The sequence below is a fragment of the Gadus morhua genome, chromosome 7 (genome assembly GCF_902167405.1).
Source record: "Gadus morhua chromosome 7, gadMor3.0, whole genome shotgun sequence".
In the NCBI taxonomy this organism is placed as follows: domain Eukaryota; kingdom Metazoa; phylum Chordata; class Actinopteri; order Gadiformes; family Gadidae; genus Gadus; species Gadus morhua.
The window spans coordinates 12,066,855-12,083,478 of NC_044054.1; the positions used below are offsets into that span (position 1 = coordinate 12,066,855).

At 42.5% G+C, this 16,624-nt stretch overlaps 2 protein-coding genes across 3 annotated transcripts; both read left to right on the top strand.

Moving 5' to 3' along the window:
- The first annotated feature begins 235 nt into the window (after positions 1–235).
- btg4 (B-cell translocation gene 4) lies at positions 236–3,321 on the top strand. Its single transcript, XM_030360946.1, has 4 exons — positions 236–870; positions 1,298–1,435; positions 2,112–2,406; positions 2,743–3,321. The coding sequence occupies exons 1-4, from the start codon at positions 698–700 to the stop codon at positions 2,965–2,967; spliced, it is 831 nt and encodes a 276-aa protein (XP_030216806.1). The 5' UTR covers positions 236–697; the 3' UTR covers positions 2,968–3,321.
- Positions 3,322–4,203: 882 nt separating this feature from the next.
- Positions 4,204–11,185, top strand: LOC115547029 (heterogeneous nuclear ribonucleoprotein A/B). 2 transcript variants are annotated; one of them, XM_030360943.1, is made up of 9 exons: positions 4,204–4,468; positions 5,296–5,644; positions 6,133–6,301; positions 6,511–6,669; positions 6,897–7,028; positions 7,139–7,277; positions 7,471–7,626; positions 8,015–8,102; positions 10,244–11,185. In XM_030360943.1, the coding sequence occupies exons 2-8, from the start codon at positions 5,313–5,315 to the stop codon at positions 8,083–8,085; spliced, it is 1,158 nt and encodes a 385-aa protein (XP_030216803.1). In that variant the 5' UTR covers positions 4,204–4,468; positions 5,296–5,312; the 3' UTR covers positions 8,086–8,102; positions 10,244–11,185. The 2 variants fall into 2 exon arrangements, with proteins under 2 accessions (XP_030216803.1, XP_030216804.1); XM_030360944.1 differs by lacking the exon at positions 8,015–8,102.
- Positions 11,186–16,624: the final 5,439 nt, after the last annotated feature.

Below are 16,624 nucleotides of genomic sequence, written 5' to 3' on the forward strand. Positions count from 1 at the left end.
TAATAATACAAAAATTCATACACAAAGTTAGGCCTAGTACAAACCGTTTGCAAATTCAACGTTTATAAATTGAGATAATGAAAATGAGATCTCACATGTTTAAGTCCCCCCCCCCTCACCTGTTTAAATCACCGCCCCCTCCCTCTCACCAATTAAAGTTCCCGCACCCCCCCCCCCCCCTCCCTTTCACCTGTTTCAGTCCCCGCCCCCTCCCCTCCCACACATTAAATTAACCTTGTGCAGGTGTGTGTCTTCACCACAGACGCCAAGTTTACCATCTAGAGGTTCTTAGACCTGTTTTATTTTTCCAATATCTGGTACACGAAGGAAAAAAAGAAAGTTGTCGATATTTTAGAGTTAATATTCTTGCAATATTGAGTAGATAAGGGGCTGAATGTGTTGAAACCATACAACAGGCCTGTGTGTTTTTTAAGGTTCCAGGAGCAAATTTGTTTGCTTGAGTGGTCCCGCTTACCATGTGTTTAGGTTTTTCTTATTAAGCAAAATAGTTTTTTGGATTATGTGAAGTGCAACCCTTGTAGGATTTTAAGCTGCAACAGTGTTTTAACCTTAACTAAGATAGCTTGGATGTGTCTAGTGTTGTGATCGTGCATTTGCTGGAACAAGTGTTTGTTAGGAAAGTGTGTGCCTATTTTTTTTTTTTCTGTTGAGTATCTTCTCTGCAATTGTTGAGGCCATGAAAGAAGAGATAGCCGCCGCTGTGTTTTTCATTGCCCGGCTGGTAAAGAGATACAGCGGTCTAGATGGGGACGGTAGGATGCGCTTCGCAGCCGCTCTGACGTCATTACTGTTTGAGACTTATAAAAACCACTGGGAGCCCAGCACACCATGCAAAGGACAGGCGTACAGGTGTGTAGTCCTACCTGCTGAGTATGCACTCCTTAAGGAATGACATTGTAGTAAAACTGCAAAAAAAATCGATTCACAGGCAATGCATTGGTTTAATTTTTGTAGACCACAACATATGCTTGGATATATTGAGAACGATCACTGCTTAAAATACAAACGCAATGAATTGCTTTTGTTATGGATGCTTATTCCTTTCCTCTTTTTGAATTTATCATTGTTTAATTGTTCTCTGAACATGCAGTAGGCCAGTAACCATGAAGTAAAGTGATTCCTTAAGTTAAATCTGTCAAAATAAGTAACTAAACTATGACCAAATGACGCTAATTCAGCCCTCGTGACATCCCACCTGACTAGGCCTAATTCATTATTCAACTTCCTTCATGGAACCGTCCAAAGCTGCCATCAATTTTGCACCTTGTCTTGGAAGGTGTCTGCGAATGAACCGAGTCATGCTGAGGGACCCGGTGTTGGAGCAGGCCTGTGTCCGGAGCGGCGTGCGATACGAGGGTCTGGGCCTGCCAAGGGAGCTCACCCTGTGGGTGGACCCAGGGGAAGTGTCCTGCAGGTAGGCAGCCAAACCGCGCAACCCTATCATCACCAACCATTGTCTCATTCTATGGTCTCAGCCAAGGGTGCAATTGAGGCTGCAAACTATAAAATACTGCTGATTCACCTTTAGTAGGGGTTGTTCATCAGAATGTATCATGGGATTTTATGAGGCAAATGCTCACCATTTTGAGATTGCTCGAGTTGTAGTCACATAAGATCTTAAGTAAACATAATTTAACCTTGGCCAATCAAAGCATTGTTTTAACCTCTTTTTTTTATACGAGAAACGCAGTGGCGGATTGAACACTTTAACCTACAATGCCCCAATTATCACTAGACAATGACCAAAACCCCATTACTACCTAAATTACATTCCTATGCTTCCCACATTGCGGTGCCCATTCAGATGTGACCTCACAATTGCCAAGCCCTGTTGCGTTATCTCTATCAGGGGCACTGGAGTCCTTGCGGTATCCATATTGCCACTCTCAGCCAAACGGTTCCTCATTCGAAACCTAGAAATGTCATCAGACTACATATAGGTGTCGAAGTTGCTTACCCCTTACCTTCTCATTATGGATGTGCCTCTGAAATCTCTTTGCAGGAAAATAATGTGATGCGATGTCTTACTAGTTGTCTGGCTAATTTGGCCCCGGTCTGATGGAAAGTAACGATGTGCTCTGTCTCTCGAGATATGGCGAGAACACGGCTCCGTTCTGCGTATCGCTGCTGAGTGGCGACAACCGCAGTGACCGGGAGTTCTCTCACCGCATCCAGCGTGCGGTGGAGCGGGCCAGCCTGGACGTCCCCTCGGGGGCCTCCTCGGACGACGAGGAAGACGTCTCGTGCGGAGACACCAGCCGGAGCAGCAGCAGCTGCAGTAGCGGCAACCCATCGGTGTCCCTCCATCTCCCCGCGTCCGCCCCTCTCTCCCGACCAGAGCAGAAGACGATCCCGACTGTCAGCAACCCCAACAGCATCTACCAGGTGGGCTGTGCGGCTAAGCTGCACCATCAATCTGTATTTGAATGGACGGGAGTGTTTTATTGTAAAAATGTATATATTTGCGCTTGAGGTTGTATGCTAGTTAGTTTGGAAACCTGTATTCTCTGTGCTCCAACCCCACAGGAATCCAGATCTTTAACCTTTTGAAAGTACAAAGTTAATTTCCAGTTTTTGTTGTGTTTACAAAATGCATAACTTTTTACCTTGAATATCTCCTTAATGACGCCTCGCACAAACGCATGCAAGTTAATGTGGATGCCACAAACGTGTTATTCAGTTTCTCTCCACCCAAGACCTAATCCTATCCCTTCTCCTCAGTTCAACGAGTTTGCCACTAGCGTGCCCCAGCCCTGGGTCAACTACCCCAAGAGGAAGGCTTTTACCGGGGACGGATTTCCGCCTCACTTCCCTACTGCTGCTGCCCTTCCTCCTCCGGGCCCCCAGTTCCATGGGCAGAAGGCGTTTAGGTCCCATCGACCAAGTTTGTCCTTTTCTGGCCCTCGTGTTGACAAGTACCATTGGGTGAGCAAGTCCCGCTCATAGGCTTGGACCACATCCAGAACCTGGAGAGCTTAATTTGTTCAAAGGTGCCGAAAATCACTGTAGTCAGCTGCTCGTGACCTTGAAAGAAGAATTATTAATTATTATTATATGAATTAAGAATTATGGAACTTTTTTACAGGATAAAAAAACGTTACGATCTGACACAAAATGATTGTGTCTTGACGGTTGTATTTTTAAAGGATAACTGTTGAATGATTTAAATTGTGAAGATTATGGTTTAAAGTGATGCTGCTTAAGCATGTTTTAAAAGTTTCAACTATTTTAAATAAAACATAACTTCTAAATGTATTTTCAAGTAATCTAAATTTGTATCAGATGTAAATAAACGGTTGACAAGAAATGTCCGGCCTGTGTCTTTCATCTTATAGTATGGATACAAATTGAACTGTAAATGGAGTGCTAGGTTGCACTAGGTCAAGATTGTACTGAGGCATGAATATATGAACTTGCATGCCAGACTCAAAAGTAGTATCTATCAAATATCAGGATTTTAACCCAAAGTGTATTGATATAAGTGGTTAAATAACTATGGGGACAGGTCTCGAAATCCAACGCGTCTAAACATGATTCATTTGAAGCAGGTTATAACTGGAAAGAAAGTTGTGAAAAGGACAATCGAGGGACATGGATATTCCAGGGGGAAAGTTCATTTGAGCGATGAGCTATATCTAATGTGCTGGTAGGTTTGGAGGAGTGTTCGGACCCTGACTCCTAACTATGAAAAGGGATCCCCTGTAATGGATTAAGAACCGGTTGTCATGTTTTATAATGCAACCTGGATGGGGCTATAAGCATTTGTGATGCAACAGATGTAGGCCTACAGGTTTTTTTCACGACTCTAACACGTGCAACCCTGTACACGTGTGTATATGGATCATGTTATGCAACGCAATAGAGAATATAGTTTGAGACTTGTAACGTGTGGTAAACCGACCATTAAAGCTTAATTTCGCTGTATTTCCCGTCACGAAACGCATAGAATAGTTATGTTTTAGATTATGACAAATCTTAGACTATAGAAGACTCCTATTAGCCCAAGGTTTCCTCGTGGTGGGTTTATTTATTTAATTACGTCTCAACTCGCAGCACAACAAACCAGAAGAGGATCGTCGGGTACGTCTACAGAAATCTCGGAAACGACTAAACATTGCTCAATCAAAACACGGAGAACCGTCCGTGTCGGGGTGTATTTAAGAAGTAGGAACAAAATATGAACAACACTCAGCCAGCCATACCCGTTGTAAGGACATTCTCTCCTCACAATACAGCATAAGCCAGTTTGTTTTTGTCAGCTCATAAAAGTGACCAATAAAAAGCCTCCTTCATTACAAGGCCCGCCCCCTGTGGCCTATCACAGCCGTTGTTGTTGTAACGTCTTGTCGTTCGCGCTCACATCCGGTGATATATATTTCGCCACGAGTTAGCGGCGAATTCGGAGTGTCCATCTTGAGAAGCAAGTCACCGTCTCCTCGTCTCTGAAGTAAGCGCATGTTTTGCTTCATTCGCCACAAAAGCTGTTCGGTAAATCGATTGTGTTATAATGGTTCTTGCGTCCAATGTTCACTCTTAGGTTGCATTTATCCGTATTTTAGCAGCTAGGCGATCTGTGGTCTGTTTTGATCGGGAAGAAAGTGCTAAGTGCTAAGCTAACGCGCTTTATGGGGGGAGGGCCGCACAAGGCTTTGCCTAGAACCCCGCTGTTTGTATGTACCATTACAAAAATACACATTTATGCCAATTTAGTGTGCAAAAGTTTGCATATTAGGCTGTTTCACATCGGTATTACCCACCAGGTGTTCAGTGTACCGGTGCAGGGTGCTGTGTAGAGGTTTGTGCCGGGCCTGCACCGTGCATCGGGCGGTAAGGGAGCTCGTAAAGCGCGCCCGGCTTGAATCCTCAAAATGGAGAGCAGTGTGTTTAAAGTCTTCGCATCGCTATGATTGTTACATTATGGCTATTTTTCGATAGGTTTTATTTTGCTCTGCAAACACTTGCATAATCTCGGCACGATATTTTAGTTTCACACGAACTGCGACATTTTCTTCCGTATTCGACTTTAGCTATTAGTTTCTATATCGATCCAAAGTCCAAGGAACCCATCTGATGTTATTTTACGGTGTATCCATCCATTTGTGTCCAAATGGATGCATCTAATACCGTCGATTGTTGGGTTTGTTTTTGATACATTGGTGTATCCATTGTTGTAGTAGTTCCATCGATAACCCTTTGTCCTTAATTATTGCTTACTTGTTACAGACTGCAACATGTATTCCAAGATGGTCCGATTGTAATTGTTTTCTCCATTAGCCCCCCCATCCATCACAATGAGCGACACCGAAAATCAGTTTATGGAGACTTCCGAGCAGAATGGCAACGAGGGAGAGGAGGAGCAGAACGGAGCCGACCAAGAGGAGTTTGCTGTCAAAGAAGAAGAAGAAGAAGCAGAAGGCGAAGTAGAAGGAGACGTAGAAGCAGAGGTAGAAGGAGACGTAGAAGCAGAACCAGAAGCAGCAGCAGAAGCAGCAGCAGCAGAAGGAGGCGAAGGCGACGTAGAGGCAGAAGGAGAAGGCGAGGGAGATGCTGAGGCCGAAGTAACGCAGGAGGAAGCCGGAGACGGTGGAAAAATCAACGCTAGCAAAGGAGAAGATGATGCAGGGTAAGAGGATGTTACCTGGAAGATGGTTAACATTTAGGTTAACACATGCCTGGGGTTTTGATGCCCTGTTTTGACACTACTTGAAGGAACAATGCACTGGGGTCTCTTAATTTACCATTCGGGCTCAACGTGACCATCGGGATGCAGGAGGACCCTGTTGCATTCTACTTTTTTGGCTAGGCATAGAAAATTGAATGGTTCAAATTCAAGGTCTTGGGAGAATAGGTAGAATGTTGGCTTTCCCTTCTGTTAGTTTGTAGTGCTAACTCGTGAATTTTCTTGACTGAGTGGTAGATGACTTTCTTTTATGTAGTACCAAAGATTCTGTGTCTAGAAAGTATTATTCGTCCACTGTAGTTAAATGTTTAGCTTCAATGGCAATATTAACTTTAATTTTGCACGCTATTGGAAGGGTCACAATGTTAAGTAAACTGAAACTAATGGCTATAGGAGAAGGATGTCGAAGTAACTTTCCACACTGTCTGCAGTAAAATGTTCGTGGGCGGCCTGAGCTGGGACACCAGTAAAAAGGACCTGAAGGACTACTTCTCGAAGTTCGGCGAGGTCTCGGACTGCACCATTAAGATGGACGCCAGCACGGGCCGATCCCGCGGCTTCGGATTCGTCCTTTTTAAAGACTCCTCCAGCGTGGACAAGGTGGGTGGTTTCCAGACGTGCTACGCTGGCTTGGTTGCGCTCGTACAATTTCTAGTCTATAGCATTGATTGGTTTTAACATTCTGGGAAACTAATGCACATGCAGTAACTAAAATAGCCATTTTAAATTGCTGCCCGTACTATTTGAATTCATGGAGCCCTATTGTATCCGTTCAGTGCGTGTGCATGACGTTTTTTCCTTCGGTATAGGTCCTAGAGCAGAGCGAACACAGACTGGACGGACGTCAAATCGACCCCAAGAGGGCCATGGCGATGAAGAAGGAGCCTGCAAAGAAGATCTTTGTTGGAGGGCTGAATCCTGAGGCCACTGAAGAAACCATCAGGGAATACTTTGGAACTTTTGGAGAGGTTAGTCTATGCTGTCATGTTGTGGGGAATTCCTGACCCTTTTTTACTATATCGAATGTATGGGAGACCTTTCCTAAATTATACGGAAAAAAGCCTATTTTGTGTTGGAATAATAACATTCATACTATTTGTATGGCTGGAGAAATAAATGTCACATTGGTTTTCTTTTACCTATATTGTTCCATTTGGTTCTTACTTATTTGCTAATATTACGTATTTTCTTTAAGATTGAGACCATTGAGCTGCCAGTTGAGCCCAAGATGAAGAAGAGGCGGGGGTTCATCTTCATCACATACAAAGACGAGGCCAGCGTCAAGAAGTGTCTTGAGAATAAATTCCACACGGTCGAAGGCAGCAAGGTACCACTTCAAGGAAGCGCAAAAGACTTCAGGAGTACTTAGTGACCCAAATTTAGGAAAGCTTAAGGTCCATGTTGGACAGGGGTTTATGTTGTATCTCATGTCCCCAGTGTGAGTTGAAGATCGCCCAGCCCAAAGACGTGTACCAGCAGCAGCAGTACGGGGGTGGCCGAGGGGGCGGCTACAGCGGAGGTGGTGGTCGTGGTGGCAGGTGGCGCGGCGGTGGAGGAGGAGGTGGTGGCGGTGGAGGTAAGGGCGCTGATGGTTCTTTATTGTGCTCCTCACCCACAGCTTATAATGGATGCGTTCAAGGAAGGGATTCCATGGTTGTACGATTTTAGGTAGCCAATGTGTTTTTAAATCCTTTCTTATTTATAAGGCAGATGAGTTGATACAGGTATGGATAATTGTCCCAATTTGTATTGATTTTTTTTTTACTCAGCCCAGAGCCAAGGCTGGAACCAAGGCTATGGTAACTATTGGAACCAGGGCTACGGTTCCCAGGGCGGTTACGGAGGCTATGGTGGATACGGAGGCTACGACTATGGCTCAGGCTACTATGGTGGATATGGAGGCGGCGGCGGCGCTTATGATTACAGTAAGTACTCAAATACTAGGGATGCACCAGTAGTGTAATTCGAAAGATCTGGATTACCCAAAAACTCCAATCTCCCATAGTTGTACCCAAGGCATAGTCGGTAGATCTACCCTTTCAGATCTACCACACTATTGCCAAATTGGAAGATACAAAAAAATTCCAAATTTGTCAAACTAAAATGGGCCATGTCTCATGAAATGGCTAGCTTATTGTCTAACACGCTCTAGTGCTGCATCCCTGGTACACGCACACAGCAACACTGAGCAACGGCGCGCTGGCTGGCTGGCGGCGCTGTGGCATGTGGCTGGACTGACGGGTGGAGCTGCCTGACTGTTTGACTTGTCTGTGCTCTAAGGTACTCAGTGGCCTCTCTCTCTGTCCCCCGCAGACCAGGGCAGTGCCAGCTTTGGGAAAACTCCAAGACGGGGAGGCCACCAGACTAGCTACAAGCCATACTGATCACATTGTAGTGCAAGGTATGCTATGTCTTCATAGTCAACACTTGTGACTACCACAGCTGTCATGGCACACATGGGAGGGGACATTGGGGGACATCATAGTGGACAGGCTGTAGAATATTTATTATGTAACCATGACTGAATCTCATTTTTATCTGGCCAATGTGGCAAAGCTGGCAGTGAACTGCGTTATTTTTAAATTAAATGTCTGAATTGATCCCAACAACCTCTTCACTATGTGACCCTTGTTAGTTCATAATGTAATGTTCAAAGTGCCTGGGATTACTTGTATTAGTATAGTGAGAAATTGGCCCGTTACACCCCCTTTTTTTTATATTCCCTTATTCAAGCACCCTCTTTGGCTCTAGATTTATGAGATGTTGCAGGAGAGAACCTGCCTTCTACTAAAATACACTAGTAAAAGACAAAGACTTCAGAAATGGGTTGAGGTGGACCACAAGCCCATGGGTTTTGCTTATCTGGGAGATGGGGGGGCTATCTGCTTTTCAGCTGCTAAGCATCTTCACACTTGCGGGATGGTTCAGGATCTTAAAAAGCTTGTCTGCTCATTATAAATGTAATTATCTCTTGCATTGTGAAGCATCTTAGATAATATTTTGGCTATTTCCAAAGCCTTTAAAAAATATTTGGGCTCAATGGTTCACTGAAGGCATGCATAAGTCAATGACCATCCTTTCTTGCCAGCCCTTAGGCTTCAGTTACCAAACGGTGCATAAAAGTGTCCTAATGTTACACATACCTACTAGTTAGCAGCACAGGCTAGTTTCAAAACCTGAATCATCCCTTCATCCTGGGGTCTCTTCCTCTGCTTCTGCCTCCCTAACAACATGCTGCCAAGGGCGCCCAACGCTTCCACGCTGTGCCCTCAACTAACATGATCTTATGCCCACTCAGCACATCACCGATCTCCAGTCTAGTTGGCCGTAGTCTGTTCTTACACTTGTTGTGTTGTCTGAGATAAATGGCTATATATATATATATATTAAAAAGAGCATTTGATTATTCACATGATGGTTCAGATTAAAGATAATCTAGTGGAAAGAAATGCTGAGAAAATCCACTAAATTTCCATATTTCAATACAAACTACTTTAAATTCTTGTGGCAAGAGTTAAGCGTTGAATACCCTAGTAGGTCATGCAGAATTAGTCATCATTTCTGTGACCTACCAACTTTTGCACTGGGGAGCTTTTGTTACCTCGTCACTCGCATATTCCCCAATCCACGGGAGCAGGGAACACAGGAACTGTGCGCAGTCTGTGATTTATGTAATTTTCTGTTTGCATAGTTCTCATACGTTGACTCGACTTCAGTTTGGCTCCCCAGCAAGTGCTCATTCTTGATGGGGAAGCCCAACGGCAATGACTCGGCCCACAACCATATAGGAATGCACTTGCAAAATGGTTTTCCCCCCCAAGAAGGGATCCTCATCCATTCAACTAGCATGTTCTGACGTGCGCCCAAGTAATTGGACCCAACTACTAAGCAGTACATTGTAACAATATTTGACTGCAGAGTCTATGTTGGCCTGTTTAACCTAAAACATTAGTAGTTTTTGGCATATATAATCCTTTTTCTCTTGGGGTATTTTGTGCCCCATATAATTCGTTACTTCCTTCTAATAATTCAATGTTAAAAATTAAATTTTGCTCAAATTTAAGCTTTTAGGATATTTTGCTGCATGGAAGTAATCTTTTAAAATGTATCCACAAAAGGTAGTTCAGAGGAAACGCGCTTCAATACCCCAGGGTTTGACAAGGTGTAGAAACTGTTTCACCATAGGCTACCATGATACTCAAAACAAATGTTTGGTAATGCCATTACAAAGTTTGACAAGGAAGTCCAGTCGCATATCTCACAATCAGGTCTGCCATCGTCATAAAATTTTTGGAAATGTTGCTTGACCAGTTTAATACTTAGTATTAAACAAATGCAGCATTGCTATTGGCCAACGGTACATGCTTGCAACGCAAAAATAAATGTAAGTGATCAGTCCTTCTGAGGGCGTAAGGATGCATGTCTGCTTTCAACAATAGCATAGATGTATTTGAACACGCATTACTGTTGGCTTAAATTGGTTGTGCAATTAATTAAATAGCTGATTTGATTTTGTTTAAATATTTCTCCTCTCTTCCTCAGTGCTCAAGTGATCCAGTGTAAGATTGGACTTATGGTAGCCTGGCGGGGACACAAGACTCCACTCAACTTTTATGGCAGACGACCATTTTGTACAGAAACCATCAGAATAAAATGTAACTTTTTCCAATTTTTTTTTACCCGGTCATGTTTTGTTTTTCCCGTAGTTTTCTTTTTTTTTTTCCCACATTTCCACAACTGGAAGTGTTATTTTTACCGTACTTTTTGGTACCTTTTGATTCTAATGTATTGTAAGGGTTGTATTTTACATGTCTGCTGACTTTACAGAACAAAACATTGATGCTGTAAAGGAGCTTTTGTTTTGTTTTTGAAGAAAAAATAAACATTTTTCAGTAATTTTTTTCCCCCCCTGTTCTGGTGCTTCCAGACTCTTGAGCCAAGTCTTAAGTTCACCTGGAAGGGCACAAGGTCAAGTGGGTGTCCTCTGCAGTAGGGTCTAGTTACTGAGGTTTAAAGTGGCCATGGTTACCAAATCAACAAAACAATTATGATATAACTAAATTCCAATGAACAAAACATTTCTTTTTAAATTCAAAATGTTAACGATCTTTCTCCCCCTTTACCACATGGCCGATGTTGGAATATGATAATTCAATGTAAATAGACTTGTATCTGCGAAAGGGAATGCTTGCCTCTTTTGTGTCCTCGTCAACCGGTGCGCACCTTTCTGGATGTTTTAAAGGGCAGTGTCTTCAGATATGACTAATGCGGAGAAGGGCTTGCTGATATGGACTGCTGTCTGGAAGGGGGAGGGGGTTCTTTTCGCTTCTGTGTTGACTTAATTTGTGTGGTATGCCTTTGTTTTAAGTGATAGCTCTGGAATTAGATGTCTTCAAAGTTTGTTTATAGGACCAGGCCCTCTGGGGTCTACACAAACTAGTGTATTTGGCAGTTTGTTAGTAATAAAAAAAACCTTTGGTTTAAGTGTCTTCTAATGCTTAAAGTTACTGTTAATGATAATGCACATTGTAACCGGAAACCACTTTGTTCCCGACTTATTTCACTGTCAACTTTGGTTGCCATTTATTCAAGTCTCAAAGATGACTGAGAATCCAAGCTTGGGTTGAAAAACTAGTCTCATCGTTTGGGGAAAGTTATGACTCAAGTGGTAATTGTTCAATGTGGTTTATGCAGACGCAAAGTAAACGTGCTTGCGTTTGGCAAGTGGTTCAAAAAGCATCTCGGAACACAGGTAAGAATTGTTATGGAAGTGGAAGTAGTGGTAAATAAACCACGCCTACGGGTTTTAATTAACAAGGTAAAATAATTACGTAATATGTCAGGCTTGAGAAAACGGCTACCAAGGGCCGGGAGTGGCTCTAATCAAAATGGGGTTCTTAAGGATATGGTCATGGACTGGGAGAACAATGGGCAGTGAATATCCTGGTCGTTGTGTCTCAACGTTGCACTGCAGCGGGGGGTACAACGAAGAGGCCAAGAAGAACCCTGGTTTCCCTTGCATACAAACCACAGCCGACATTGCTTGGACCGATTGTTTTGGTCCAGGCTTTAAACTAACTATTTTAAGGAAAATGAATGGGAAATGGATCCGGAACCAGAGCTGCTTTTTAAAAAATGGGGGCGGGCACCCTAACGCCCTTCAATGTTTGCTCCCTTATCGGAGGACGTAATATAACAGGACGTTTCCTCATTGGAAATATCTGGGGAAATGTGTTTGACGGTACAGGCTAGCAATCAAGCTAACCTGGTCCTGGATGTATAAAAACGAGTCAATACAGTTGTCTATCAGGTAACAGTTATCTTTCCAAGCAACCTCAGATCCTAGGCCTTCCCCCCTCACCATTCATTTGGTTTTCCCTGAACGCTATCGTATCAAAACCAGGTTGCATAAGTTTCGATCAGTATTCCCACAGAACGATTAGATTCAGCAACAATCGTGATGATTCGAACCACCAATAATGATGTGCTCTTTCATTCAGTGGAGCAGGCCTGTACGCGTTCATGTGCTGAATGCATTTAGCATAGAAACTTGGTCTTGGTGGATTTCTACTATTAGCCAACAACTTGGCTTACAGTATACAAATGTTGGACGTATAATTCCTACATATTTCAGGCCAATGTCAGGCCTACATATTTTGTGAGCCTTTCAGCCTCACAAAAAAAGTCTAGAACTGGCCTCCAGGTTATCTGTGCTTAATACAGAGTAGTACTAGTACAGTACTAGGGAAGTGTATTAGAATAACAACCACATTGTAGTAGCAGTACTATTATTTAATACAGTGTAGTAGTATTAGGTACTACTAGTACGTATAGTAATACTAGTACAGTGTAGTAGTAATAGTAGTGCCTATAGTAGTGCCGTTGTTACACCGAATTCTGCGACCAACCGAAAAGTGTGACCCCAGGGGGCAGTGTTGCATATTTCTTGCAATATGCACGAGTTTGAAGCGTATAAAGGCATGACAAAAACATAAATAAAACATAAGATCTCCCCCAACCAATTACCTTTTCATTAAAGGTGCTTAATAAATACATGTCTTGATTTTATTAGCATTTTACAGACCCATACAATGATACCGTTGCTTCTTTACCCATAAAAAGCTACAGTCAGTGTTAAATTACGCTGATTTACCTTTGAGCATTTCCTATTATAGGCTAGGCCTACTGTGTAAAACGCTGTTTAGAATTAATGTTTGTATGAAGAAAAGAAAGACCCACCGGTGGGGGGAAATGTGAGCGCGCTATTACTGCAACCACCAAAATGTAAACGCTAGTAATTTGGGGACAAACAGAACATTCAAAGGGTTATTCAAGTTTTTTTGCCAAGCATGTTCAGGGGCTTTTCAGGAATTATTCAGAGGGTATTCAGGAATTATCTAGGGATTACTAATGGTTTATTCAGGAGTTATTCAGGGTTTTTTCGGGGGATTCAGGGTTTATTAAAGAGTTGTTCAGGGGTTATTCAGGGATTTTTCAGAAGTTATTCATTTGCTATTCATGGCTTTTTCAGGGGTTATTCAAAAGTTATTTAGGTCTTATTCAGATGTTATTAAGGAATTATTCAGGGTTTTTCAGGGATTATTCCGATTTTATTAAGAGGTTATTCAGGGATTTCAGGAGTTATTAAGGGATGTTTTTGGGGGTTAATCAGTAGTTAACCCCCAACTACTGATTAGTTAGTTGGGGGTTAACTTATTTGTCACATGCTTAATTTGAGAAAGAAAAAGCATTGAAATAGGGATTGCAACTGCAACTCCCAGCTGTGCAAAGTTTAATAATAATTGAAAAGTAAGAAGATTGGATTAAATAAATAAAATAAAATAAAAAGTTTATGAAGAGGGGGGAATTAAGCATTCATTCATTTGTATGGCTTGGGGGAAAAAACTTCTTCTCAGTCTTTCTGTTCTGGCCTTTTGAGAACGAAGCTGCTTTCCAGAGGGCAACCATTGAAACATTATATGGCCTGGGTGATGACAGTCCTTTAAAATTGTATTTGCCCTTGACAGGCAACGCCTAGTGTAGATGTCCTGAAGTCCAGGGAGTGCAGTGCTGGTGATTTTCTCTGCACACCTGATGACTATGCAAGGCCTTCTGTCATGAGAGTTGCTATTTCCGTACCAGGTTGTGATATTTCCAGAAATAACAGACTCTGTTGTTGCTGAGTAGAATGTTTTCTGCAGCTCTCTGGATATTCTGAATTTGTTCAACTTTCTAAGATGGTACAGACGCCGTCTTGCTTTTTTCACCAGGTTGGAGATGTGTGATGTCCATGGAAGGTCCTTAGAGATGACTACTCCCAGATATTTAAAGTGACTTACTGTCTCCACCAGGGCACCATGGATGTTCAGTGGTGTGTGATGTAGCCTCTGCTTGTCCCTTCTGAAGTCAACCACCAATTCCTTTGTTTTGGCAATGTTTAGTTCAAGGCAGTTGTCATTGCACCATGATGTCAGCATCTTAATTTCATTTAGGTAGGCTGCAACATCGTTGTTGGAGATGAGTCCAATCACTACTGTATCATCCGCAAATTTGACAATAGAGTTTGATTTGTAATTGGCTGTACAATCATGGGTGTATAGGGAATAAAGCAGGGGGCTTAGAACACATCCTTGGGGGGCACCGATGTTGAGAGTGACAGTATTTGACATGCAGCTCCCAATCTTCACCGCCTTTGGCCTGTCCGTCAAAAAGCTGAGAACCCAGGAGCAGAGAGATGTATTAAGACCTAGATGTTTGAGTTTGGTGACTAAAATATTTGGCACAATGGTGTTAAAGGCCGAGCTATAGTCAATGAACAGCAGGCGTGCGTAATTCCCCTTCCCTTCATCCAGGTGGGAGAGAGTGGTGTGGAGGACACGGGCTATGGCATCATCAGTACATCTATTGGGTCGATAGGCAAACTGAAGGGGGTCTAATGAGCCAGGTGTTGATGAACATATACATTTTTTTACCAATCTCGCAAAACATTTCTTCACCACTGACGTCAAGGCTATATGGCGGTAATCATTTAAGCTGGCTGGGTTGGTCTTCTTGGGCCCAGGAATAATGGTGGATATTTTTAGGCACCTAGGAACTAAAGAGTGGGCTAGAGACAGATTGAAGATTGTAGTTAACACTGGTGCAACCTGGTCAGCACATGATTTTAACAACCGCCCAGGAATGCCGTCTGGGCCAGCGGATTCAGGGTTAATCAGTGTTAATTCTCTGCTCTCCAGGTGATCGTAGAGCTGAGAGAGAGACCGGATTGCTCTGCCAAAGCTCGGCGAGGACTCACCTTGTCCCTGCAGCTGTTCAGGGTCCTCCACCCCACCTCCGTCCTACCTGTCCCAGGGTAGCCCCTCGATGACATCACACAGAGTGACCCCAATTCCGTCCTAGCTGGCCCAGGGAGCCTGCTCCTGCGCCAGTGGAAACTGTCTCTCGTTGTGAGGTGTTTGTGTGAAGAGGCTTGTGGATTGGTAGTAGTACTGCTATGACCAGGCTACTTATATTTGCATACACACTGAGTTAAACTGCATAGCGTGATGGAGGATCTTCCCGCAACCAAACGGTCAGGTTAAATTACCTTGACTTTCATAACTTTGTTGCAACTGTGGGGTAAATGCATGTGTTACAAAATATTGAGCCTTCCTGTGATGAATACGCAACACTTGATCACATTGGTTTACTTAAAGTGTCTGATATTTGCCTAGAAGAATATATTTGCTACAACAGGCCTATATTTTCTTCTATTTATTTTCGACAGAAAATCACAGGAAAACAAACTCCTTCCTAGGGTTGATCAGGCATTACGTTTCCCTAGACCTTGAGTTCTCTGTCTGTTTATTATGGAGGCCAGTCTCAAAGAATATGAGCAGCACAGTGGGATCGTTTACATATTATAGGGGTGCACAACAACCCTAGAACTAAACATAAAAGCAATATTTTTAAGGTGATTGTCCACTTCAAACTACCAGTGTATTCCGACTTAACTTTGAGTTAATTGTGATTTAAGACTAGCAATGACTATGACAAGTATTGAAACATCAGAATCGTTTACCGCATGCAGGGTCCCGGATACAACACTGTTGGCAAAATAAATAATTATTTCTTTTTTTCAAAAAGAAAATAATTAACCAAAAAACTTAAAACATATAATAGGCATGCCATTACCTGTAGTCCCTCCACCAGACTCTGTACTCTGCAGACCGCCAACTGCCTGAAGTCTAGCACCGTCCCACACAACTGCCCCTATAAATAATAATAATAATAATAATAACAATAAATGAAATTTATATAGCGCTTAATATGGTACTCTAAGACGCTTAATTACGCTTAATACGCTAAATTATATTTATATTATGCATGACATATTGTATATTCAGATGTGGATATATTTTTCATGTGTTTTCGACTGATTCCCCTCGACATTGAAGACATTGAGCCTGAAGAGCCCATTGTGGGTTCCCCGTATTGTTTCTGAAATGTACAATATTTTTTTTGTTCCTAAATGGCACTGGGACTGTATAATTGTTATTTTATTGAAAAGAAAACTGTTTATTAAACAACTCAGTGTTTATTTGTTGTTCATTTATTGTTTACTTCCAATGTTACTAGTTATAGGGTTGTTTCATGAGGTCAAAGGTTTCGGTTCCGTAATGCATTTTCTGAACATCAGAATCAAATATCTTCTTATTGAAGAAATGACCCGGAATGCCTCACTTGTGCATGCAGAAATCGTTGCTGTTATTGTATAATGAAAGTACGATTTCTAGATTTTTTTTGTACTTTTCATGTAGCTCAGATGTGGGTATGTTTGTGTTTGTGTTTGTGTGTGTGTGTGTGTGTGTGTGTGTGTGTGTGTGTGTGTGTGTGTGTGTGTGTGTGTGTGTGTGTGTGTGTGTGTGTGTGTGTGTGTGTGTG